The sequence below is a fragment of the Gavialis gangeticus genome, unplaced genomic scaffold (assembly GCF_001723915.1).
Source record: "Gavialis gangeticus isolate Ggan-Ray unplaced genomic scaffold, GavGan_comp1, whole genome shotgun sequence".
NCBI classification, from domain to species: Eukaryota; Metazoa; Chordata; order Crocodylia; family Gavialidae; genus Gavialis; species Gavialis gangeticus.
Window position 1 is genome coordinate 57,432,574 of NW_017729031.1, and position 27,206 is coordinate 57,459,779.

At 42.6% G+C, this 27,206-nt stretch overlaps 1 protein-coding gene across 2 annotated transcripts in view; it reads right to left on the bottom strand.

The window, feature by feature from the left end:
* CHN1 (chimerin 1) overlaps positions 1–27,206 on the bottom strand; it is a 176,734-nt gene that overhangs the window by 129,528 nt on the left and 20,000 nt on the right. For both annotated transcript variants that reach the window (XM_019522955.1, XM_019522953.1), the window contains exon 2: positions 5,602–5,640. In XM_019522955.1, the coding sequence (XP_019378500.1) occupies positions 5,602–5,640 (39 nt within the window). The remainder of the gene's footprint in view (positions 1–5,601; positions 5,641–27,206) is intronic.

The following is a 27,206-nucleotide window of genomic DNA, read 5'->3' on the forward strand; positions in this document are numbered from 1 at the left end:
GACTCAGGAGAAAATAACAGAAGTTAAGATCAATATCAATTTCATTTTACAATAAATTAAATATATGTTGGTTTCAGAACACTTTTCTCAGCAAGAGGATTCACAGTCCAATCCTGCAAGGTGTTTGCCATCTCCCACATAGGTCCATTTGTTCCCTGGGGACAAATATGCTCAGCACTCTGCAGGAGGCATTCAAGACTTAGCAGAATCAGACCCTCTCTTTTCACGATTGTTCACTAATCTTTCTGAGCTAATAACAAAATGACATCTGAATATGTGAACTTTAATTAGAATTTAAGAGGGCCCACACTGGGTCCACACTGACCTATCTTAAAACGGTTATAAATGGTTGGGTTTTTTAAACCAAAATATATATTTTTATTGTTTTCTTTAAACTGAATCTTAACAATGCTAGAGCATTTTTAACTAAATTGTTAATGTAAAGGTATCAGTGTGTTGACACACTAATGTACTGTAAAGGACACACATTTAACTTCTACTCAAGTAGTTTGACTTGGCAAATCACCTTCAAACTAAGTCTGTTAACACTTGTTTTCTCTGTAGAGTACTCTGCACCTGACAACAGAGAAATAATCTCTTAAAATTACTTTAACTTTCAATCATTAATATGTGCAAATGACTCTGAAACATGTGCTGTCATTTCGTTCAGTTAACAAGCACATACATTAGTTGATCCAATGAGCTGTTTTCCCCTCACACCATGCTTGTCATTCACCCTCAACTTTTTTTTTTTTTTTGGTAACCATAAACTGCATTAAATGCCTGAAATCTATGAAGACCAGAATGGAAAAAATAGCAAAGTGATGAATGATAAGGCAATCAATAAGAGCAATCTGGAAAAATTCATACCCGTTGTTCTGAATTAAAAAAAAGCCTTTTTCCTTTACTGTACTCAAATCAAACTTTAGCACTTTTTTGCAAGTGATGAAAAACAGCAGAGTGGTACAGAATTAGCACACTTTAAAGCACAGCATGAACAGCTATATGCACCCAAGTAGAATTTCCTTAGTTTCTCCAACACAAATGGCACAATTACCACGTCCAAATCTAGGAACAATGGAGAATTCTCAAATTTTATATGAAAAGAGAAAATTTTAGATACAAAAATACAAGAGGTATCAGAATCTACATGCTTTGTTGTAGAGCTTCATTAAGGGCTTAATCTAATAATTTTTTGACATATATCAATGAATGCTGGAAAGATTTTCTGAAGAGGACTTCCTCCTCAAACACTGTGCTCCTTTTGTCTGGTTTGTTAAATTACAAAAAAAGTGGTTCTTTCCTGTGGCAGTGCACTTTTAGGTGTCTGCACTTTAAGGGCAGAGTCAGGTAGCTGCCCAATGCCTGAAGGCAGCAGCCATTTTAAGCAGCAGGTATATAAAGGCTGCAGTTTGCTGCTGCCAGCTCAGGTAGAAACACTGCTGCAGCAGAAACATGAGGAGGTAAGGGTAAGAGTGAATGGGAATGGCTAGGAGGTTCTTGGTTCTGGGCATGACCTAAAACTGCACCCTGCCAGGGATGGGTGGCCTGGTGGGGCTCCTGGTGGTGCAGGAGTCCTCAGAAAAAGCCATGTCAGTTACCAGGCCGGTAAAAGGCAGGTTGGGGTGCCTTAACCCCTAGCCCCCACAGTTCAGTAGGTACGAGGGTCAGGCACAGCTACAGCCACCTGAGCCCTAGGGGGTGGAAGACCCCAGGAGAGCAGTGGGGCCAGGCACAGCTGCAGCCACCTGAGCCAGCAGGGCAGAAAGACTCCAGAGGCCCCTGGTTGGGGATAGCTGCGTGGCCCTGGAGAAGGGGGGCCCACTGTGTAGTGTGAGAGGGAGGGCAGTTGGGAAGGGCAGGGATATAGGTGGCCCTGCACAGAGTAGGGTGAAGGGGAGTAGGCCTGAAGGGCTGTGCATGAGGGGGGCTGGGGAGGGCCGAACTGGGAGTGAGCCTGAAGGGCAGCACAAGGGCCAGCCCCATGAGTAGTTGATTGTGGGGATGATGAGAACACCCCAGGGTGGGGCGTGGTGTAGAGGCCCTAGTGTGGGCATAGTCCCATGCGTGGGGAAGAAGCCAAGGCATTTTGTGGATGCCCGAGGCTGTATTTTAGGCCAGAGGCTGAGTTGGGGGGAGAGGGAAGGGAGGCTCAACCAAAGAGTCAGGGGCAAGTCCTGACCCTGGTAAGTCTTCTACCAGAAGGAGGCCAAGTGTGGGTCGAAAGAAAGACCTAAAGGGACAGCACAATGACCTGTTGCTCCAGGGAGGAAGTGAGGGTCCCTGTGAGACCCAGGAGCACCAGTTGTGGTGTAAGGGAACATCGTGTGTGTGCGTGTGCGTGCGTGTGTGCGTGCGTGCGTGCGTGCGTGCGTGCGTGTCATCTGCAAGGTTTGGGATGCAGTACAGGGATGGATGGAGCTGCATACATAGGCCCAGAAGAACACGGCCGCCAAAGGGCAGCCTCCCGCCTAATGAAGACAACAATTATTAAACAACAAGGTGTGGCAGGATAGAGAGGTGGGTGGTTAGCCCAGAAACAGGTGGGCAGGCCAACTTCTGACTGGCCTCGGGAAGGCCCCGTTACACCTACCCTTTTCCTCTAATTTCTGCATGAAGAGCAAAGCTGTTTGGCTACAGCTTCTTTCCTGAAATCATTGGCAGAGAAGTTAAATGTTACATCCCTCTTCATTCACCAAGACAGACTGAAGCACAAGCAAAGTCTGCAGCTGTTTGTACTTAATTCTCATTATGGAGGAATGAAAAATATATTTTATGTAACTACAAATGGTGTGTGTGCCTTCACCTCTTGGCAGGCTGTAAAGCAAGCTTTGCTGATTATAAAGGTTGACCATCCCTGTAACAGAATATGGCACAAAAGAAAATGAACAAAAAAGCAGCATTCATTGAGTTCACAGAAGATACAATACTGTGATTCATTATTCATACTTACAACTAAAAGCAAAACAGCCTATTTGGTAATGAATGCTAAATGAATTGCAGTTATGAGTAATGATGTTTAATACTGAAGATAGAGTATATACCAATTTTATCTGTTAGTTCTTATCTGCAAGGCAAAAGCTTGCTCCAGATCACTATATTGAAAAGACGTAATATTAAGTGACTGGCTTGGTGTATGACAAACTACTGAAGTTACAGATTATAATTCAACAGACACAAATAAGGTTGGCTACTGGCTTGGCATATGACAAAACTTCACAAGTAGACTAAGGTTCCAATCATTACAATTATATGACAGCAGTTGCAGGGGCTGGAGACTGTTATACACATTCAGTTCCCTGAAATGTATCCATCTGAAGGCAGTCAGGATATATCTTTAGCTTTTTATTTATTTATTTTGCTCCCCATTTATATTTTCATTTATTTTAACTATTTAAAGTAAGTATCAAAAGATGATGTTGTAACTAGAATTTTGAGGAACACACAGTATTGCCAAAACTAATGATTTTGTCATGAGTCTTGTAATTTTTAGTGCCTTACTACAGGGGTCAGGTCTGCAGACAAGTACAGTAAAATCTCTGTTATCCAGCACGAGTAGGGAATGGGGGATGCCAGGTTTCTAAAACTTCTGTTTCCCTGAGGCTGGCAGTATTCAGCCAGAGGTGGAGCAGGGGGAGGGAGGGGAATTGGTGGTGGCTGCACGCAGAGCAGCTGCAGTGCAGGGTGGTGGGTGGCGGCTGCTGCAGTGTGCAAAATTCCACCCCCCCGTGCCAGAAATTCCAGTTAATTGAGTGTTCCGGTTACTCAAATGCCAGATAACAGGGATTTTACTGTAATTACATGAGAAAACTTACAAAAGTAAGTTTTCTAACTTTTGTAAGTTTCCTATCAGCCCTCATGGTTGCACTCAAAAGGGTCAGAAAGCAAATCAAAAAAAGAAATCAAAATCGTTATTTTTAGATTTATTTTAGGGGATTTTTTTATGACAGACTCCTGATTTTTTGAAAGCTGGATTATGGAAACACTGCTGGAACCAACATCCAACTTCTGCAGGACCCATGGACACTGAAAATGCCTGTTTCATTTATAAACCCATATTTAAAAACCTCCATTTTGAGAACAATCCTAGTTCAGTAGAAGGAAGACTGGATTATCTAAAAAAGGCCTTTTCCAATCTCATTTTTATAGATCTATTACATGTTTTCAGTAAATAAGAATTCTAGTTTTGATTCACTCTCTATAATATTTAGGATCTTCTCATACTTAAAAATATCTGGTAAAAACTTTGTTGAAAATGCAAATAAAATAATTAAAAAAGAAGTACACATTCCGAGACATGCAGACATGCTGAAATAGCTACATTCTCTCGGATGCTGGATCATAAGTCCTAACCTAGAGAAGTAAACTCTTTTCCTGTGTTAAGTATCGCTTGCATACGTCTTGACAACAGATGTTAACGTGTTTTTAAACTTTTTAACAAGTGTAGACTTGGAGGGCTGGGCATTTTAAAAGTAACTGTATGTAAAATCTTCTGTTAAAGGAAGTCCTACTTTTTTTCCTCATTACTCCCCACCTTATCAAGTCTACTGTCTTCCTCTTAATATATATAAGAGGAAGGAAATAAAAGATAGAGGTGAGGCATCTTTAGAATAGTATTATATCTCATTTTACACTTCTCTTATTCATTCATTTGGGTCTAGTGAAGCCTATTCTAGAGCTCTGCTGAGAGAGGTGGTGATGCTTCATAGAGGATTTCTATTTTTCCTTCAAGGAAGAAAACCAAAACATTTTAAAATTCTCTATGAGAATTTCCATGTCCAGTTTTGGGAAACCCACTTCAAGAAACATGAGGCTGAATTAGAAAGAGTCCCTCAGAGTGAAGTCAAAATGATTAGTGGTCTAAGAAATATGACTTATGAGGAAAAGTTGGAAGAACTGGGATTATTTATTCAGAAGAACAGGAGACTGAGGGAAGATTTGATAATATTTTTCAAATACATGAAGCGTGGCTACAGAGAGGGTGGTGATGAACACTTCTCTCTGGCCACAGGGAGAAGGCAAGGAGTAATGGTCTTAAACTGCAGGATGGGGAATTCAGGTTGGAAGCCCAGGCTATCCAGCAGCCAAGCAGGTGAGATGGTTGGCAGGCTCCCAAAACCTCACTGGGTTATAAGAGAACATGAGTGAAACAGGACTAATACTGTCAAGTCTGAGATAGTATTTCACGTGCATTTTTCTGATCAAACCTAGTTTCAAGTCCTGGGACACATGTGATTAAGTCACATGGGTCCTAAAATTTCCCATGTGACAACAGGTTTGTAATGGATATGGCCTGCTAGATTCTTGCATTTGGATATTCCCCCTAACGTTAATTGGGTCACTCAAGTTAGTAAATTTTCTAGAATCCAGGTTTTGAATTACATATGCGCACTTGGTCTCTGGCATCAAGGAGTGCAGTTATCACCAAACAATGATATATCCTGTTACGTGCTGTTCATTTCATTAATGCACAATGTTTCCTGATCTCATATCTTGATGAAAAAAATATATTGTAAATGTTTTAAAAAACCAGACATGAAACTTTTTCATATTAGACTTCTATCAGACTTTTTTTTTTTTTTTAAAAACTGGAATACTTACAGTAAGATTTCCATACAGGTGGTCTGTATTCATCAGTATCTGAAAGAATAATGAAACTTATCTAAATATAGGTTTAATAATGTTCTAGAAGTTAAAAACAGTATTTGTATTCTTTTATAAGAGGTACAAGCTCCAATTAGCAAAAGTTATCAGATGCCAACAGTAACAATGCCTTACTGATTTGCCTCCAACAGGACACCTAACAACCCCTAAATTTAATGATCACTTGCTTTGGCATTTGTCACTAAAATAAACTGCTTTTCTAACTTACTGTCTTTTGACTTGCTGACAATTCATCAGGAGCTGTAAAATACCACAGCTGACAAAAGAGGACCAGATTTTGGCCTCCACTGTAGCTGTATCGTGGCAGATCACTGAACCATCTGTTCCTACCATTATTCCCTAAATATGATTCCTGCTCCTATCAAGTACCAAAGTGTCTCCTGCAAGAAGTTGAGTTCATCTCCCTTGGAAGTGGATGCCAGTTACTGCCACTCTGTATGTTATAGGATATGACTGTTGTGAATTTAGCCAACCATGGTTGGGATTAGATAGCCAGCTTCTGCTATATCCCAGGCTCTAGTAGGCAAATACCTGCTGGCACCAATACTGTCTAATGCATCAAAACATATCCGTAAGCTTTCACCTGTCACAAAGACGTAGAGATATGACTATATTTAAGACCTATTCTATGAACCTTGTACTGTCATATATCCGTCCTAGGGCATCCTTTATCCATATTTTTAGAAAGTTCACTGCTAAAGTTAAGTTGTACAAATCTTGGTTTAGCATTCCCTTAAAGTATGAAACTTTCTTCCCTGCATATGCGCCGTAGCATTATTCCATCTCTCCTCATCCACTGACATTTCAAAAGGTTTCTAATTCAGGGACATTTTGTTTTTGCTGTTGTCAGCTATGCCCAGTAATTGTTCCACCTTAACCCCTCCATCATGTAATTTTATTTAGCTTTTTACAGTATATTTTGAGACATTTTAATTATTTCACATGATATTGTAATTGTTTATCTAGTGCCTTAAGTGCCTTCATATTAAAGCCCTTTATAAATATAATAATTACTAACAAATGATCATAGGTGTAAAATAAATGGCTCCCCAAAATTCCATCATCAAAATCCTCAAGAGGTCACACAGATGTGCCACCAACTCCTGGTTGTCTGCCAAGTGCCTTGCAACTGGAGGGAGGTCTTCAGCTGTCCACCCGATACTCTATCAGTGAAAGAAAATCAACAGCAGCAGATGCAGAAATCGTTATTCATTGCTACTTTGATTTTTTTTATATTTTAATTTAAAGTAGTGTTAGGAGATTCATTCCAGAAGCACTGGAATTTGATCCCTCAGTGCTGTTCTGATGTCACGTGAAAAAAGGCAAAACCTGTGTGTAAAAATAACAGTTTTATATTCCCTGCTGAATATTATTACACTATTAGCTGTTTTTTTCTTCTGCTTATTGACGCTTTAAAAGCAATGTATGCATTGGTTTGATTTACAAATAAATGACTTAAATAAAGGACAACATCTATATTATTTGTAAATTATGAGCTGACTCTTATGAAAATAAATGGATCTTGGCAATCTAACCTCTTTGTGATTGCACCATGGCTATATTCTAATTGCAACAAAGGGCAGTATGATTATAAAATTAAGCAGCAATATTCTTCCCAAACCAAAAAACAAAACAAAACAACCCCCACCCCTCAAAAAACCCCAGCTTGATAAAGTCAAACAAGAACCATGGAAACTTTCATATAGCAAACATTTATAATTCAGAAACTGGAAGGAATGATTTATGTTATGCAGCTGTGCACAAGTATTTTGTTTAAAAGTCTGTCTGCATGTTTTACTGCCTTAACGCTGTCAGAATGCCCTGAGGCCATTCCACATTAGGGAATAAAAAAAACAAAGGTTATTTCTATTGTAATTTTAAAAAATGTTATCTGATATAAAATACTATAGAGCAAGCACAGGGCAACGATGATAGTGAGGCAGAGTTTTAAGTGTTCATTTGAGTCTGTAAATACAGTTACTGTTATTATTTGATATAAACTACTTTGCTACAAAAAGGAAAAAAAATGTCCAAACATTATGTGGAAGTATTAGCATCCATTTAAAAAAAACCTGATTGATATGATCCTATTTTTAAAAAAATATTTAGTATTTTTGGATGCGTTAACATTTTGATGCTTTTCTTTAAGGTTTTCATTTGAGAATCCAAAAATTAAAGCTAGAATCGCTAACTGCTTTGGAAATTTAGGCCAGATGCAAACATAAAGAAAATAAAAGGTGCTGCAAAACTGAATCCAAATTACAGGTTCCCATTAACATAGCAGTACTTTCTAGCCATCACTATAACCTCCCACTAAATTTTACTGCAGCTCCACTCTGTGTAATATCTGAGGTCTACCAAATGGTTTCTTGATAAACTGGTAACTTATGCATCTTTTTTTTCCTCTACTCTATTTTCTAGTTAAATTTATATCCAGTTCATCTGAACATTGATTTTCTAAAGGTTTGACAATACTGCAGAATATGCATGTAAAAAGCTTAGTGCTATGAATGCTTACTACTGCACAAATTCAAACTGAAAACAATAGGATTCTAGTGCTATATTCACTAGTAAGTTGTGAATAAGTTTTTCAGAATTGTGAATAATAAGTTTGTGAATAACAGGTTTTTCAGAATTGTGCTTATAGCGTCTTAGCTGGATTAGCCTGACAGAGTATTTAGTTACTGTACCTTTAAAAACAGAAATGTCTCAGAAATAGGTTACCAATATCCCTTCTCCCCCAAGCAGTGATCACTTTTAAAGACTACAGAATTTTGCTGTGTTCAGAAACAAGAAAGATAAAAACACTGGCAGGTGGGTGTGCAAAAGTACTTCTTGAAATATGATAATGGGGTTTTGGAAAATACCTATCCTAAAGCCACAATGAAATCCAATAACTTGCCAGCCTGAACCAGATCAGTAAGAAACAGATGCTTTTTCAATAGTTGACCTAACCTTTTAAGCTTCTAAAAATACCTGTCAGATATATCTATACAGTTAGATTACATACAGCAAAAAAACTCTTACAGTGATATAGCACTTTTAATCTGAGACCCAAAGCAATTTACAATACAAGAGGAAAATACTGTAGGATACTTCCGTGTTAAAAGTATGAACAGAATGAGGATGAGCTGTCCACAGTAGCTTACTGCTACACTGGTCCAAGAGCAGAATCAGACCTGCGCTGAAGATGAGTGCCACACCACAGACCCAGAGAACTGCCTGTGCCAGGAGAGAGAAGTCTCTGCTCCACCCATCAGATCAAAAGAAAGCACAATTTCCACACTCAGTTCCATTGTGAACATATGGCAGTTAAAAAGACATCAGACTCCAGCCATTCACAGAGACAATGGAAGTAACAAACTTAACAGGTCATGCCTCAAAATCCTACACTTTCCCTTCAGCAGGCAAGGGAATTTATGTCTTGGGGTCAACAGACAAAATTTCACCCTTCTTTAGCCTCCACTTTGTTTTACTTATAAACAGCACTTCTTTTTCTCATTTGCAACTCCTGAAATTTCCACTATCACACCTGAGCCCCATCCATACCCAACACTATCTGCAAGCTGTGCTCTCCATCTTAGGCCAGGTACAGATGTTACACTTCTACTGGTATAACTGATTGGAAACCAGTATATACCTATAATAGAAGTTTTGCACACAAAACTGATCTATACCCAAAACAGAAGTTCAGCACACAGACTAGTTTAAAAATGGCAAAACCCAGGCTAAGGTTTGCCTACCCCACAAAAGGGCAAATATATGTGTTCTGTTTCCTAATGATCTAAACTATGCAGCTTACAGAAAACCATGCAACTTAAATCAATTTTGCCTCAGGCTTTTTGAATGTCTGTACCTAGCCTTAGCCTCATCTCAGTTCCACCACAAACTGTCTACCCATCACTCCATCTGCTCAGCACATAAATGCCACATTGTGTTATGTCTTCTTGCACATCCCTCAGTATCTGACTCAACTGACTCTCAAGCCCCTTCGGAGCCTGGCTGTAGTCTCCTTGCATCTCCCCTTTGCTCCAATAGGGGCACAGACCGCATTATCTGCAAGGATGGAAGAAAGGAGCATGAGAAAATAACTTTACATGTGGCCTACTTGGCTTGAGGAACATTTTGTGTTCAGAAAAGGGAATCATTTCATAAAGGGATGGATTTTAGGAAGGCAAAAACAATACAGCTCATCCTCAGAATGACGGCAACTTAGGAATGATAAACTGACACTGATAGTAAGAAAACAAACAAGCACTGACAAAATGGAGTCCTTTTTAGAGGCAGCCATTTACAAGAATTCAGATACAGATTGCAAGAGAATATTTTAGCTGTTTCCTAGACACATAACTAATTCTGACATTCAAATATAGTATTTCCTTTACAATTTTCCTTTTTTCTTTTCAATGCCACCTTTCCTTTATCTCCCTTACATAAAACTAGTTTAGCTTTAACACTTGCAAACTGAACACTTAAACTATATATATCTCAAAGCTGCTATCATTGCCTCAAACTGTTTAGACTGCTTATCTCTGTGTATTCCTTTTATAGAAAGAATAAAATATTCATTTATGTAGTTAGCAGAAAGAAACAAAACCATTTCACACCTCCCTACTGACAGTCAGCAGGCTCTGGGGTGGAACAGCAGCTGCTTAACCATGCACAACAGCAGCACCACCCGAGACCTGTGCATGAGGTGCTGTGGGGTTTCCTATAGCAAATTCCATTTGACTTTTCTTTTAATACAGGTCATCTCCAACAGCACTGTGCTCTGTAACACAATGCTGGGGATGGCTTTAAAAGAAATAATGCTACTTATTGACTTGCCAGCATGTTTCTCCAAAACCGGTTCTTTGGCAATATCATATCTAAACAAAGACAGGACCTCCTCACTGGCTAACCTTGCAGATATCCAGATGGGCCAAAGCGAAAATAGTTAGGAAAAGAATCAAATGAAGATAAGCTTCTTACAACTTAAAGACAAAAGTATGGTTTGACTCCTAATTTAGAAGAGATATAAGAAACCTTAAAACATTTGTGTGTGTTATGACCAGTTCACCAGCCAATGCACATTGCTAGTGTTTTAAATGCTGTGGACCTCTACCTTGCTTCTGGCTGCAACAACGAATGTCAACATTTAAATGCTAGGGAATGAAGGAACAGGACAAAGACAATATGCCCATTTGTTGACCCATGCTATGTTTACCATGGAATTCCACAAGCATTCAGAAAGTATTAGGTCTACAATCAGAACAGGGCAAAGCACAATTGTTGCCTATTCCTGTATGTGCATAAAGGCTTTTGTCAAGAATTTTGGGCAGTGAAACACCCAGGAGAACCGACAACTGGCTAAGAGAGGCAGTTCTATTCTAATGCTCTGTTGAGTCTCTTCATGAGCAAAACCTCCCTTGAGAACAGTGCAAGTTTCCTACTGGAAGGAGAGAGAAGAGATCAATCATACATTTGAGGCATCTCAAACATTATTCCGGAAGACATGTAAAAGACAGTACATTCATCAGAATATACCCTTGCTGCATACCCTAAAATATTAAAGGGGATCTTGGCAATGTTCCTATTGGCACACTAATGATTAAATATTTAGGCCTAAGTTCCATAGGTGACAAGTAAGCATGGCTGTCCAAGTACAGACACTGTAAAAAGGTCCATCTTACAGAGGGTAGACTGGGGTGGGCAAAATACGGCCTGTGGGCCAGATCCGGCCTGCGAGGCCATTGTATCCAGCCTGTGGGACACCTAAAAAATTTAGAAAATGTTTCTCTGCCCTTGGTTCCTGTCAAAAATGACAGAAATCAAGGGCAGTAGGACCCAGGGGAAGCCCCGGTGGGCTCCCACAACAGCAGGGCCCCCAGCCTGGCCCCCCCAGTCGGAAGCCCAAGCCAGGGCTCCTGGCCTGGGACCATGCAGTTGCCCCATGCTGTAACTGCAGGTAAAGGGGGGAAGGGCAGGGAAGGAGCCCAGGGAGAAGTGGCCCAGGGAAAAGCTGAGCGTGGGGCAGAGCGGCCCCTCCCCTGCCCTATGCCTGGTGCCCCGCACTGCAGCTACTCGCAGCCCGCCTGGGGCTGCCTGTGCCTGCTCCAGACAGCCCCGCGTGGGCTGTGAGCAGCTGCAGCAGGGAGTGCCAGCCACGAGGTGGGGCAGGGGCTGCTTCCCCCCCCACACTCAGCTTTTCCCCAGGCTCCTTTCCTGCTCTTTCCCGGTACAGAGAAAAGCGGCCCCTCACCTGCCCCATGGCCAGGGCTGTCTGGAGCAGCCACTTGCAGCCCATGCGGGGCTGTCTGGAGCAGGCACAGGCAGCGAGCAGTTGTAGCATGGGGTGCTGGCCATGGGGTGGGCAAGGAGCTGCTTTCCCCCACCTGCACTCAGCACCACCTTGTAACCCAGCCCCACTACCAGCCTGGGCCCCGCACAGCTCTGGGCTCGCCCACTGGGGCTGCGTGTGGCAGCAGCAGCTGCGGCCCCCACACTTGCCATGCCGGGCAGTGTTTGCCATAACCGCTGCCTGTGGGCTGCCCAGTGCGCGAGCTCTGGGCGGGCAGCAGCAGCCAACACTGCCCAGTGAGGCACACAGGGGGTGCACAGCTCCCCCCTCTCCCTGCTGGTGCAGCCCAGCCTGGCTCCACAGACCCCTGCCAACCTGTGCCCCGCTTTGGGCCCCACCAGTGCTGGCCCTGGGACATGGGACCAATGTCCGAAAGTCTTGGGACCAAAGACACTGGTCCCAAGATGGTGACCAGGGGATGGGACACCTGTCAAGGGGCAGGGCTACCTATGAGGCCCTCGACAGCCTGCTAAAACTGGGTAAGCGGCCCTCCACCCAAAATAATTGCCTGCCACTGAGGTAGACTCTTATAAAAAGGAGACACCCAAATCACTAGTATTTTTTTAACGAAATAATCTTAGGACATCAACAAAATGGCTTTGTGGGAGAATAATGGCTAGAAGAGTGACAGAAATCACTGTGGCCAGTTTATTGTTTCTGAAACAGTTTCCTGAACTCCTTCACAGCTTCAAGGGCCTATTTGTTAGGCCCTCCAGAATGCACAAGATGTTCAAGAGATTACCTGAACTACACAAATAAAGCCACTATTTATTTTGGAGATGAGATTCTCAAACCAAGGAGACAGCTGAGTTAAATAGGAAATGTCATTCCTTCCCTGTTTTTCAAGTAAGAATGGCAACAGAATTTCAAAGACTAAGCTCTGCTCATCAAGAAATGTTTTTAGCCAGGCAAAGATAAGCAGTCAGGAACTCTAAATATTCAGACAAAAATAATTAGGCTAATTAAAACTTTGGACATAGGGTCGATAAGCTCATATTTTCGAGGTAGACATGAAAACAGTTGACTTCTGACTCCTATCAATGGTATGTGATCTCCTACTGATTCTGGAAGGACAAGTTGGTAGTGGAGTGCTGGATGAAGGCAAAGTCTTGAGCAAAGGTTAATAAACCTTGACCGAGTAAATAATGTGGGCCTTGGCCCATGGTTTGAAGACCTGTTTTAACCAGAAGGTATCATCAGGTTTAAAGCAAGTAGTCAGTTGACCATAGTTTATCTTAGATTAGCATATGTTTGGTTAAAAAAAAATGAAAGCTATTTTTGAACTTTTTGACATATCAATTTCCCCACCTCCCCTCCCAAGGAATACAAACCTTTTTAGCATTAGGACATTCTACCTCCATAGTTCTCTGGAGGGGCACATAAATACAGAGAGGGAAACAGTCCTCTGACTCAGTCATGATAGATCTTTGCTCTCCCAGAGTATGGAGTCAACATACAGTTTATATCATATATTTAAGACCCTTCTTTGTTATATTCCCCGTTATCAGGGGAAATTATATGGCTTTGTTAATTAAAAATACTACCATTTCATATAAAATTTAATGTCTATTAAAAACAAAAAAATGTTAAATTAGCATTGATATTTTAATCTGGGAAGCCAATGAAAGTAGCTAGCACAGTTCTTCTGCAACATTAATTTAGACTAGTGGTGGCCAACCTTTTTGGCAGACATGCCACAAGTTAAGCTCCTGCCCGCTCTGCTCCTTGCCCCATCCCGATCTGTTGCATGCTAAACAGAAGGACTTTATATGCCACTTGTGGAATGCATGCCACAGTTTGCCCACCCCGACCAAGACCCGCTAGCACATTAAGTAATTTTTATTACAGCATCATGATATCTCATTTGTAAAGAAAGGTGACCTGTATTCTGCTGGTGTCTCAAGCAGTAAACTTTGATTTTAATGATGCCAGTATGTAAAGTATGACCATTCAAGTTGCTCAGGAACCATAACTATTTTTTATAGATGTCTTAAAAAAATATCTGGTCCTTAACACTGTTTTAGGGCCATTCTTTATATGCTAATTCTTTGTTTTGAAAAACAGGCACAAAGGGAGACAATGCTTTTTAAAATGTGTTGAAGCACCATGTTTTCTTGAGTTACCAGTTCCCCTAAATGTAACAAGAGCTTCAAAGCAACATAATTCTCAAGGCACCCGTGTCCAAATAAAAACACAAATATTTATTTGAATGTCTCACCCATATATATAATTTGGACATGCATTCATTTTAAGTCTAAATATTCAGGTGAGAGAGTAAATATGTCAGTACAAACATTAAATTCACATGGAAGGCTAAATTCTTTGGCTAAAATAAAGAGCATATTGTGCAGGAAGGGGCAGGATGCATAGTAACCAACTGTCCATAAATTTACAGTCCTTAAAAAGGTTAAACCACAAAGTTCATAAAAAATGGAGATGTCTGCAAAAAGCTAAGAAACAGTGAGCTTGATTGAAGATCTGTAGTCAGAATGATGCTGGATAAAACTGCTGCTGGACAAGCAGAGGAGAGAAGTTCCACCGTGTGTCTGAGCAGGAGTGCAGCTCAGCACCCCACAGGGAGTTCTCCATCACAGCCTTCTCAACCTTTTACACCTTATGCCCCACCTACATAAGGTCAAAAACTCCTGGTCCCACTGGTCAATGAGTGAGGGGGGTGTCCCTGGTGGCCAATCAAAATGCACAGAAGTGAAACTGGAAGACCCGCCGTGGCACTTCTAGTTTCACCACCACAACCCAAGTCCCACCTAGAGGATGTGTCCCACTGGTCAAGAAACCCTGCTCTATCAGGACTCTGGAACCCACAGGAGCCTCTGTAGTCCCCTCCTACCCACCCAGGTGCTGCTGCTGTGTTCTGCCTGTAATGGCTGCTGCCTTTAATGTAGGCAGGGCTGTGTGGCCCAGGGCAGTGAGACACAGGGCAGAACAGGGAGAGGAGTAGTGTGGCTAGGACAGCACTATGGAGCTGGGAGTGGGGAAAGGTGGTAGGTAAAGGTCTGTGCCAGGAGTGGGGGAGCAGGGCCTGTGGGGGGTGACACTGGAGGGTGGGCTGGGGTGGGAACAGCATGGCGTAGGGTGCAGTCAGGGATATCAGGGTGCCTGCGGGTAAGCAGGGGACCCCTGTGATGAGGTAGCATGGTATAAAACCAGTGCTGCAGTCAAGTAAGACTGTCTTAAGTAAGACCATCAAGTAAGACTGTTAGCATGGTATAAAACCGTTGCTGGAGTTAAGTAAGATTATGTCAAAAGTTGGTATGAAACCCCTGAATTTGAATCTAGCTTTTGTTATTACTATCCAATGCCTTGTAGAAGTGTAATATCTACATTATGTAAAATGTATGTCAGTTAAAAAGGAAGGATTGGTTATCAGTAAAAACGTGGTAGACTGTCAATTAAAAAACAAAACAAAACTGCTTTGGTTGGCAACCCTGCAGGATAGTTACAAAGAAAGCATCCCACACCTTTGCTGATAAACAACGCTCCATAGCAGTCCTGTGGAGGAGGCTCTGGAATCAGCAAAGGAGTAATGGGGGCAGCTTGCAGTTAAGTGACTAAAGCTGATCCCCAACAACATTGCTCCATACATGTTCATGTCTCAAACAATTTTAGGAAGGAAATACAATGTAGGTCACTAACTTTTTCATTTCTTTTCCCTCTGGACTCAGTTTTAGGTAGCAACACATGGAACTGCTACAGCATCTTTTGCAAACACAGTACAGATGTGCCAAGCTTTGACTTTTAAAATTAAATCATTTTGAGTTATCTGAGCAATAAAACACAAAACAGCTGAATGGGATTTCTTCATATCTCCCACAGAAATTCACATTTGGGATGAAAATAAGAATGTAATGCAATTTGGGGGAAAGCTATAAAGCCAGTGAAAATAGCAAGATAGAATAGAAGTGCTCTTTCAGCTGTAACACCACACTAAATTACATATAATGTGTATTAGCATTTTTAAGTGAGTCAAAACTTAGTTATTTTTCGGCATTCACTTAGTTTATAACTTCACAAGTGCAGCCTCGTTATTACTGTATTGAACAAATGTAATTAGGTTTGTAAGTTGCAGTGCCGCATTAAAATAGGCAACAGTGATTTAAATGCATGAAGGCTAGAAAGGGTGATTTTGATTTCCCAACTAATCTGTCCAAGTGGTTCCATTGCTTATGGAAGAAAAGAAGCTGCACTCAAATACACTGAACAGAAATAAATAGGCTTAAGAAAGCCTGTACATTGAATAAGTGAATCAGCCTTTAGGGGAAAAAAAGTACTGTGTTCACTCAAATATAAGATAGCCTTGAATACAAGACAACCCTCAATAATTAGATTCTATATATGTAAAATTTATTAATTTGTTATAGTTTTCCAGGTATCGAATCTAATTATTGGAGGGGTGCCTTGAATTTATCCCTCTTTCACTGCTACAGCAGGGAAAATACAATGGAGGGGGGAGTCAGGTGGCTCTTTTGCTTTCTGTACCCCCTCCAACTTCTTCCCCATGCAACTCCCTGTCAGGCCTTGCTGAGGACATGGAAGTGAGGGGCAAATTTTAAAACACTGACCTTGAAATAAACACATTAGTTGCATACAGGCAAGTTACTATGGGTACTCATAGACACAGTTCATCCAGAATTGATGCATTTTACTTTTTTTTTTTTTTTTTTTAATTGCTGCAAGTTTTAGTACAGATGTTCCACGAACACACTTCTAGGCAGCATTTTTGTATCTATTTGCATATAATACAAACTATACATGATATCAGTCCAAAGCCAAAAGGCGTATGATTTATCATACACTTCATTGAGCTGGGCCCCAGCAGAGCCAACAGCATTTCAAGCCATGGTTACCCCATAGCTCAACACTACTCAGTATGTGTATGTATACTAGATACCATTTTTCTCCCTCCTCCCCCACAAAGGATCCATGTACTAATTAGCACCCCACACATGACTAAAACTGGGTGTTCTTGTTATCAGTCTTGGGATCCTCCAAAATTTGTATGCAGTGAGGTGCAGGGCAATCTGGTCCAGCTCCACCTCATGGAGGGCAGGACCACACTAAGCATCTGCGACAGACTGAGACGGGGTGACAAAGGGATTCTGGGTTAACTGTTTGGGGCCTTGTTTGGTGATGTTTGCCAAACATTTAAGACTGGTGAAGAAATGAGAATAATTGGAAATGGAAAAGAAAAGCACAGCTCAGCTGTGGGAGTGAAGACGAAGTTGAAATGTATTCAAAAGTAGTGGCTCACTATGACTTGGGAGAGAAACAGTGCTGAGGGAGACTGAGTGCAATGGGCACTACTGTATACCACATTCAGATGGGATACACTAACTGATCCTTGTGGTAAGCTACCTTCAATATGTTTACTCAATAGGGGCGATGCATTTTATAGTCGGGCTCATTGTTGGCTGCATTTGATCAATGTCATAATTTGTTTCCATTACTGAGCACATGCTGCTTTTGGCATCAGCTTAATGATAGACAATGTATTTCATGAGATTTCCTTGTATGCAAATACAAGATGAGGAGCTTTCCCCCCCTATTCTGACTGGGTTAAGGTCAGGCCCAAGGCTATGTGGTATTAAATATGTTCACCTCCCACTACAGGCAACTGGGCTTCAGGCCTCCAGCATCTCCTAGAGTCAGACCCACAACTACAACTTCTAAATGGAATAACACAACAAATATTCATGAATACTCTCTTGGCCAGTGACAGCCACTGCTAAAATTAATTCACCTTTCAAACTAAATCAGATTGTGTCAATTTTGTTTTTAAAATTTCTTTGATCAGTTCATTGAAACAATGTGAATAGATAATCAAGCCAGAACCAGCTAGTTTGTAGATGTTGACATGCATCGATACGTATAATTTAGCACTACAGGCCCTTTTCATGCCCACTATCTTCATCCATTCCTGTCTAACCTGTGCCTTTATCCTCCAGTTGTCCAAATTTAGTTTCTGTAAGTCTGACGCTATATCATCTAGCCATCTAGTATATGTATGTGTATACACACACAAACTGGCAGCTGGTTATGGGAATATTTGAAACATGGGGAAAATGGGTTACATTTTTAATCTATGATCAGAAATTATTTAAAATCAAGATGTGGTATTACAAGGATCTACAATAAAAGTTTATATCCAATATCATAAAAAATGGAATTATTTTGTGGACAATGATTAGAATAACAAGGTCCTTTCCATCTTCCTATTAGTGCAATGGAAAAAGCTCCAAATGGATGGAACCACCTGCCGAACACTAACTGCACATAAAAACATGGCTAATCAACTATTTTAAAAATCCTCCTGTTTTCAAAATCCCTAAATATAATTTTTTAAATGGCCATTAAAGATCCATTTGTACAATTGCAATAGAGGTAAAAAGAAAAAAAGTGCCATCTTGTGGACATTCACTGTACATGAAATTTCCTTATGTCAGTTCAGATTAACACAGAAGTCAGAAACTATGAATATCACAGGATGAAGTATTTATACAATTGTATGCTTTAATGCCAAAGGAGCTACAAAACGTTCAGCAATGGCTAAACCAGGGCTATTCTGAGATTGTTGCTTAGTCCTCCAAACCTTTTCCTACTGAAATTTGGATTAGGCCTCAGCCTCTTGTAGTTCCAAAGTGATTTTTTTGAAGTCTTTTGGAACCATATCTGAAAGTTCCAATCCATTAACAAAGGCATGTCTATGTGGTGAAGGAAGTTAGCAAACATGATTGCTAGTAGAAACTGTGTGTTAGATTCTTATAGAGGAAGATTTCAAAGAAATCTAAGGGTAACTTTTAAGCTTAAACATAATCAGGCCTTCAAAATAAAAAGCTTGGACAACTCTGACTGGGGATACCGAAAGGGGCCAGTTTTACTAGGATTGATATAGTGTCCATCTTAGGGCCTTGTTACACATTCGTTTTAGATAGCTACTGGAACTCTTAACTGCCCTAAAGGCAAGCATGTCTCTTCTTCCAGGCTGGCTGATCTCGTACAGTGTGCTTTAAACTAGCTTCACTGGGGGATGGGGCCACAGGAGGACATGAGGACACCTCCCAGCCAAGACAGGTGACATGCACAAGGAGTACCCAGGTAAGTGACAGGGGTCTGGATAGTCCTAAGAATTGGGGGGTGGTGCATACACCAATACAGGCCTTAAATGCCTCTACACTAATGCTCATAGCATGGGGAATAAGCAGGAGGAACTCACCCTCCGGATAGCTAGTACAAACCCAGACATAGTAGGTCTCACAGAAACCTGGTGGAATTCATCCCACAACTGGCAGTAAACATTAGAGGCTACGGACTATACAGGCAGGATAGAATAGAGAGGAAAGGCAGAGGTGTGGTGGTCTACGTCAAAGAGCAATACATGTCCTCAACTAACAGGATGGGGTCAGAGGAGGGGCAGCCTGAAGTGCACTGGGTCAGAATACAGGGGGATCGTGGGGAAAGGGACTTAATGGTGGGGGTCTACTACAGACCACCCAACCCAGGGGAAGAGCTGGACCGCCAGTTCTTGGGTCAGCTTGAGGAGGCTTTCAAGGCAAGGGATGTAGTCATCATGGGTGATCTAAATTACCCGGACATCTGCTGGGAGGGGCACTTGGCCAAGGCGGACCGCTCATGAAGGTTCCTTGCTGAGATACAGGACCTCCACTTAACCCAGGAGGTGCACAGCCCTACCAGACGGAATACCCTGCTGGACCTGGCCCTGGCCACAGGCGATGACCTGGTGAGGGGAATCTAGGTTCTTGACCACCTGGGCGACAGTGATCATTGCCTAATGGAATTTACTATCTAGCACAGGGTGTCAAGGGCCTGCAGCAAGGCAGTAGCCCTTGACTTCAAGAGGGCCAACTTCAATGAGTTTAGGAGATTGGTAGGAGAGGCACTGGGGTCCTGGAAGGCAGGGGAACTGGGTGTCCAAAATGAGTGGTCGTTCCTCAAGGAGACGATCCTCTGAGCCCAAAGGGTGACAGTCCCAACAAGAATCAAAGGAGGCAAGAGTGCTCAAAAGTCCCCCTGGCTCAAAGATATTCAGGAATGCCTGAAAGCCAAAAAGGAGGCATACACCCAGTGGAAGGGAGGGGCTATCACCAAAGAGGAGTATACCTCCATTGCTCGGGACTGTAGGGGGGTTGTTAGGAAAGCTAAGGCAGATACGGAACTAGGGCTAGCATCAAGGATCAAGGACAACAAAAAATCCTTTTTTAAATACATCTGGAGTATGAAGAAGGCACCGGGTAACATGGGGCCCCTGCAGCATATGCTTGGCAATCTGGTGGTTGCACAAGAGGAAAAGGCAGACCTTTGTAACCATTTTTTTGTGCAGGGGCTGGGACTCCCCCACCGAGATTCAGGACGGACTCAGGAGAGACTCCGCCAGGCCTAGGGTCAGGAAGGATGGAGTTAGGGAACTTCTGGAGGGGCTGGATGTGTTCAAGTCAGCAGGTCCAAATGCTCTCCACCCCAGGGTTCTGAGGGAATTGGCCGGGATTATCAAGGGGCCCCTGGCACAGCTTTACAAGCACTCATGGTGCTCTGGCCAGGTGTCAGATGACTGGAAGGCCAATGTGGTCCCCATTAGTCTTACTTTGATCCTGGGGAAGTTCTTTGAGAAGATTATCCAGGAGCACATCTGTGAAGGACCAGCAGGGGGGATGATGCTCAGGGGCAACCAGCATGGGTTCATTAGGGGAAGGTCCTGTCAGAACAACCCGATTGCCTTCTATGATCAGGTCACAAAATGATTGGACGCAGATGTCGTGGTAGATGCAGTCTTTCTGGAATTCAGGAAGGCCTTTGACACTGTCTCCCACCCCATTCTCATTAAAAAGCTAAGTGACTATGGTATTGATGCCTACACTGTCAGATGGGTCGCAAATTGGCTGAAGGGCCGCACCCAGAGAGTGGTGGTGAATGGGTCATATTCGACCTGGAGGGATGTGGGCAGCGGAGTCCTCCAGGGCTCGGTCCTCGGGCCTGCACTGTTCAATTTCTTTATTAGCTACTTGGACGAGGGGGTGAAAAGCACCCTGTTCAAATTTGCTGAAGACACCAAGATTTGGGGCAAGGTGGGCATGCTAGAAGTGGGGGACAGGATACAGCTGGATCCGGACAGGTTACAGGGTGGGCGAATGAGAATAGGATGGGATTCAATACCGACAAGTGCAGGGTACTGCACTTGGGCAGTAAGAACCAGCAGCATACCTATAAGCTGGGGAACTCCCTTCTCAAAAACACAGTGGCAGAAAGAGATCTTGGAGTCATTATCGATTCCAAAATGAACATGGGCTGCAAATGTGAGGACACAGTCAGTAAGACTAACCGCACCTTGTCATGCAACCACAGATGCATCACGAGCAGGGGCAAGGAGGTGATCCTCCCCCTCTAGGCAACACTGGTCAGGCCACAGCTGAAGTACTGCATCCAGTTCTGGGCACCACACTTTAGGAGAGATGCGGCCAGCAATGAGAGGGTCCAGAGGAGGGCCACTTGCATGATCCGGGGACAGCAGGGCAACCCCTACGAGGAGAGGCCTGAACCTCTTCAGCCTTCACAAGAGAAGGCTGAGAGGGGACCTGGTGGCCGTCTATAAACTTACCAGGGGGGACCAGCATGGAATGGGAGAGATGCTGTTCCCCCAACCACCTCCTGGAGTAACAAGGAATAACGGCCATAAGTTGTTTGAGAGTAGGTTCAGACTAGACATCCGAAGGCACTTATTCCCAGTCAGGGCGGCTAGGATCTGGAAGCAACTTCCAAGGGAAATGGTGCTGGCTCCTACCTTGGGGGTCTTTAAGAGGAGGCTTGATAATTACCTAGCTGGGGTCACAAGCCCAGTATTCTTTCCTGCCCAGGGCAGGGGGTCAGACTTGAAGACCTACCTAGGTCCCTTCTGACCCTACATCTATGAATCTATGATTTTATGAATAACCCTTGGACTGTCCACACATTAACACGTGAAGCTAGTTTTAAGCACTCTTTAGGCAGCTTAGAGTTATGCTACTCCAAGCTATGTTTATCTCTGATCTGTGTCACCCAGCTCGTTACACTGTGTAGCCATTGTAATCTACATGTTAGTGTAAAAACCCCACCTCTAACTTACCCCTCCCCCCAACTGGCCTGAATTGGACCCACTGCCCCCATGATTGGGTCACCATCCTCTGCTGCCCGTTCCTCCTCCACTGGCCTGGATCAGGCCCACCACCCCCTCCCTCCATCCCTCACTAACCTGGATCAACCCACTGTCCATTGCCCCCTCCAGCACCCCAGATTTCCTCCCTTTGCACCTCCTCCCTTGCTTACTTTTGGCCGCTGGTACTGTTTTGTGGGAACAGGCAGAGAAGGGGAACCTGCCTGGCCAATCCCTCCCATAGCTGCTCTTTGAGCTGGCCTCAGCCCAGAGAAGAGTGGCAGCCTGGTGACAGCAGCAACAGGGGCTGGACATGTGGGTTCCCTTTCCCTGCCTGCTCCCCCAGAACCGTGCTGGCAGTCAAAAGCAAGATGGGGGTGGTGGGAAGAGGGGTAGGGGGAAATCTACAGGCCCAAATTGACACTCTGCCCCCACCCCAGATTGGGCCCACTGTTTCTCAACCCCTCTCCAGTACCCCAGATCCTCACTCAACGCCTCTTATTTCCCTCCCCAGCTTACTTTTGGCTGCCAGCACTCTCCTAGGGGAGCAGGCAGAGAAGGAAAACCTGCCTGCCTAGCTGTCCTCTGGGCTGGGTAGGTAGCCACAAGTACAGGCAACCCTCGCTTAGTGCTCTTAATTGGTTCCTGAAAAACTGAGCGTTAAGCGAAATGAGTGTTAAGTGAAACCAAAACGATCTGATGATCCAAGATAGTGACCACAAGTGTTTTTAATGCCCCAAGATGGTGACTGTGAGTGTTATAATGAAACTCGCTGAGCACTAAGTAAAATCAGGTATCAATTTAAAATGAGCATTATAGTGAAATAGTGCTAAGTGAAACAGTGTTAGGCAGGGGTTGCTGTAAGGTGGGACATGTGGGGAGTGCAGGTGAGTAACAAGAGCCAGGGGGAGAGCCCTGGGGTTGGGGGGCAAGGGGGCACCCCCGGGACAAGAGGGCAGGGGAAAGCCCAGAATGGGAGGGGAAGAAAGGGAGGGCATTCTTAACTTTTAGTCCTTAGAGCCCCTGCTGGTTTGAATGTATGACTACTTGAGCTAGCATTAACACCAATCAACATTTGAGCAGCTCAAAGTGCAACATGTAACAAGGCTCTCACATTGCACTCCGCTTCCTTTTTACAGTAAAGTCCAGAATTGATTGCAAGAAAGACAAAGGTAGCAAAAATAATTCTCACCCTCTCCATCCTTGCTTTATTGTCTGGCCCAATCAGAAATCCTTCGTTGTATTTTGTTCCTTCCATGCCTAGCGTTTTAAAATCGATTTGTCCAGAATCCTTGCTTATTTCTCACCCCTCTTGTAACATGTCTTCTGAAGTGTGGGTGAAAGGAGTCAGGATTTGTCCCTGAGGTATGTAAACTTATGAGATACCAACTTCAACAGCTCTACTAGCCAGTGACTCCTTTAAATGGCCAGAGACTGAAATGATTTGTGGAGACAAAATGAACATGCACATGCTTTTTCTTGGCTTTATTAATACAAACAACTGGGAAGGTAGAATAGGACCCGGTAAATGAAATATTCTGGAAATACCGTCACCTAGGGAATCTATTATAAAGGTATAAACATGTTCTATCTATAACTAAACGTAAAAGAAAGAGAACCCAATCCAAAAAGCCACAAACTAAAAAAAAGCTTTCAAACATTCCTGAAATGCAGGTCTTCTAATCACTGCTAAAATGTGCTCAATTAAAGCAAAAACATGCTTTATCATCGGTGGATCGCTGTTGTATTTTTTCCCCCCATTTACATTGAGAAATTAAGACTTTATCTTACCTGCCAGGATGTGATCATCCTGAGATAACTAATATGCATTCACTAACCCAACAGAAAATACTTAAGAAGAAAAGGCACTGTAGTTTTATTGAGAGATGAAGTATTGATGGGGGAATAGTGTTGACATTGCCTCCTACCTAAGTGTAAAATATACAAAGAGTTTGTCTCCTCTGTGATTTTACAGCAGAAGCACCATTTTATGTTATGCACCTTGCTATGAAAAAACATCTTAGCAGTGAAGACAAAATCTAAGTCTCCAATTTAATCTGAATTCAAACAGATACGATTTCTGACAATACAAATAGGTTTTTTAGTTTCTGAAAGCCATCAAAAACATAAGTCCCTACTCCTATGAAAATAATGAGTAGTATTTATACCCTCACTTCTGGAACAGATATAATGACATAACCCCTCTTGTTAGGGGCAGGAAGGATAGACTGCCGAGTCAGACCTGTAATATGATCAGGTTACAGTACCATTAAGCATCTGATTACCCTTCTGCATGGCCATGGAAATTAAAGAGAGGCAGCCAGCTCTGTTAGTCTGAAATCAGTCAGAAGACAACATAGATATTAGTTAGTCTACAAAGGTGCATATTTACCCTGCCTGCTGATGGAAAGGAAAATCATTCTGTTGGACATATTTTTATCTTCAAATAAATGTATTATTTTTAAGTGTGAGCTTGCTTTCTTTTTCTATTTGGAATTTGAATTATGCAGCTAGTGGGATTATTTTTCTGAGATTCTGAAGTTTGTAATTTCACTCTTTCCTCTCCTCCTCTTTCTACCCCCATTTTGTTTTTCTTTCTTTTTTTTAATATGCTCGAAAGATCACACGCTGTTGAAAAACGTAGGTTCTTGCTCCTAGTACAAATACAGGTAAAGTTAATCACTATTTTAAACATATTGTTTATTGTTTTGTGATGATCCTGGGTGAGTAAAAGAGGAACTACTATATTACTTCTTTTCTCTAAGCAGTATAAAACTTCTAGTAAAAATTTGAATGAAATCTTGTTTCAGTGAGAACCTAAAAATACTTACTTTAGCTTTGCAATTTGTCTCTTTTTTTAAAAACCTTTCCCCACCTCCAATATATTCACTGCACTAGGAAAAAGCTAAGAGAGGCAGTTAGCTGCATTAGTCTGAAGTTAGGCACAAAGTAGAGTATTGTGACACCTTACAGACCAACTTGTTCAGAGACGCATGAGCATTTATAGACAACAGCCTACACTTTGTTAGATGATATAGATGGACTTGCAGAGAGCAGGAGTACTAAATAGAAAGAAATAAGGTAGTTTAAAAACAAAGGATAGAGAAAGGAGGAAAGTCAGGATTTGCCCCCAGAAAGGGGGCACTGCTAAGAAACGCAAAGGCGAGTTGAAGAAATCAAAGATTCTTCTGTTTACAGTGGAAAGATGGGGCAATTCCTATGTGAAAGAATGAATGGACACCAATCTGACATCAATTCCAGAAAGATACAGAAGCCCATGCAGAACACTTTAACCTCCCCGGATGTTCCATCACTGAACTCAAGCCCATGCTGTACGGGATGTTCAGCATGTGTCAAAAGCATTTAAAACACCAGTCAGTGCATTCGAGCAGGATAACACAGGATAACTGTGCTTCTATTGAATTGTAGCAAAGTTGTGTCTTTTTGAGTGAAGAGTCTCTCTAGATCAGTGGTTCCCAATCTTTTTTTCCCCCCACGACCCGCTGCTGGGAGCAGAGTGCAGCAGCAACCCGGGCGCAGGGGTGCTCCCAGCATGCAGTGCTGTTAGTCTTTTGTGTGCACCGCTGCCAGCATTGCCCCCACGACCCTCATTTGGGTCACAACCCAGGGTTGGGAACCGCTGCTCTAGATGGTATTAAGTAACACATGTGGACTTAATGTCAGATAATACAATCAATTGCAGTTCTGAGGCTGGGACCCACAATCTGCTGATATTTGGTCTCAGCCCTGAATCCACACCAGAGTTGGTTGGAGAGTGTTGTATGGTGGGGAGGCTCAGACCGAACCCCACCCCCCAAAAACAAAACAAAACAAAACAAAACAAAACAACCCCAACTGTTTGTCAGTCTCAGCCTTAGCACTGCACTGAAGCCAGTTCAAGACTCTAATCTGAACAGGATGGCAGTGGAGGGGGATGGGACCAACAATTAGCTGATTGTTGGTTCAACCCCAGCATGGTTCAAGACTCTGCTGCAGTGCAAGGGCTGAGACCAACAGTCCTCGATCATAGTAAGCACCAGTGTGACAGCTTAGAACACGTTATACTTTTAATGCAGCATGGTAATGCTTACTACGTTCTCAGATTAAACTTGTTAAGTGTCCCATGTGACAAGACCCACAGAACAGTTGTTCTTGAAGAACAAAAAACTTTAAAATGGCCTTAAATGCTGAATTGCAGAGCAAGAACTCATCCACAGATGCTTTGGATTTTTATCCCATTACCTGGATTAGAATCTGATAATACAGGGTTGGGCAATTATTTCAGGCGGAGGTCCGCTTACTGAGTTTGGCAAGCCATTGAGGGCTGCATGACAGGCAGCCAGGGGCAGATAAATATTAGTTTTCTAAATCTTTTAGGGGCCCCATGGGCCAGACAGAATGGCTTGGTGGGCCATATCTGGCCCACGGGCCACATTTTGCCCACCCTTCTGTTAATAGTTTACGAAAGCTCCTGCCTCTCTGAACAGGTCAGTCTATATGGTGTCATACTGCCATCCCTTCTGTCTAGAAAAAAACTGTTCTACTTCAAGAAACTATATATGAGAGAGAAATGAATGAAAAAAAAATCAATGTACTAGGACCACTCTTGCTTCCTAGAAGCTTGTCAGACTAAAGCAATGGAGAAATGATCGTCTGGAAGACAGTTTAACAACTCTGAAAGCACTGGGGAGGAGAAGCTTTCTGCATATGCATTCCATCTGTCTACGGTTTCTTTTGTACATGAAAAAAGAGCTCCTCTGAGTGGGGAATGCAAGGAATAGCACTGAGGAAAGAAAACTGAAGACAAAGGTCTACCACTGCCCAGAGGGAGCAGGAAAGCTGTCTACAAAACTCAGAATGATTGGCCTTTGACAGTAACTTAGGTAACATATACCTAAAAAAAAAATCATTTCTCCTTGTTCCTTTCCCTCTCCACTTCTAAGTAAAGTACTGTCTCCTACTCACAGCCAAAAGACAGAAAGACTGATCTGTAAGTACAGAAAGCTTAAATTTATTGCCCCAACCCTCCCTCCTCTCCCCCCC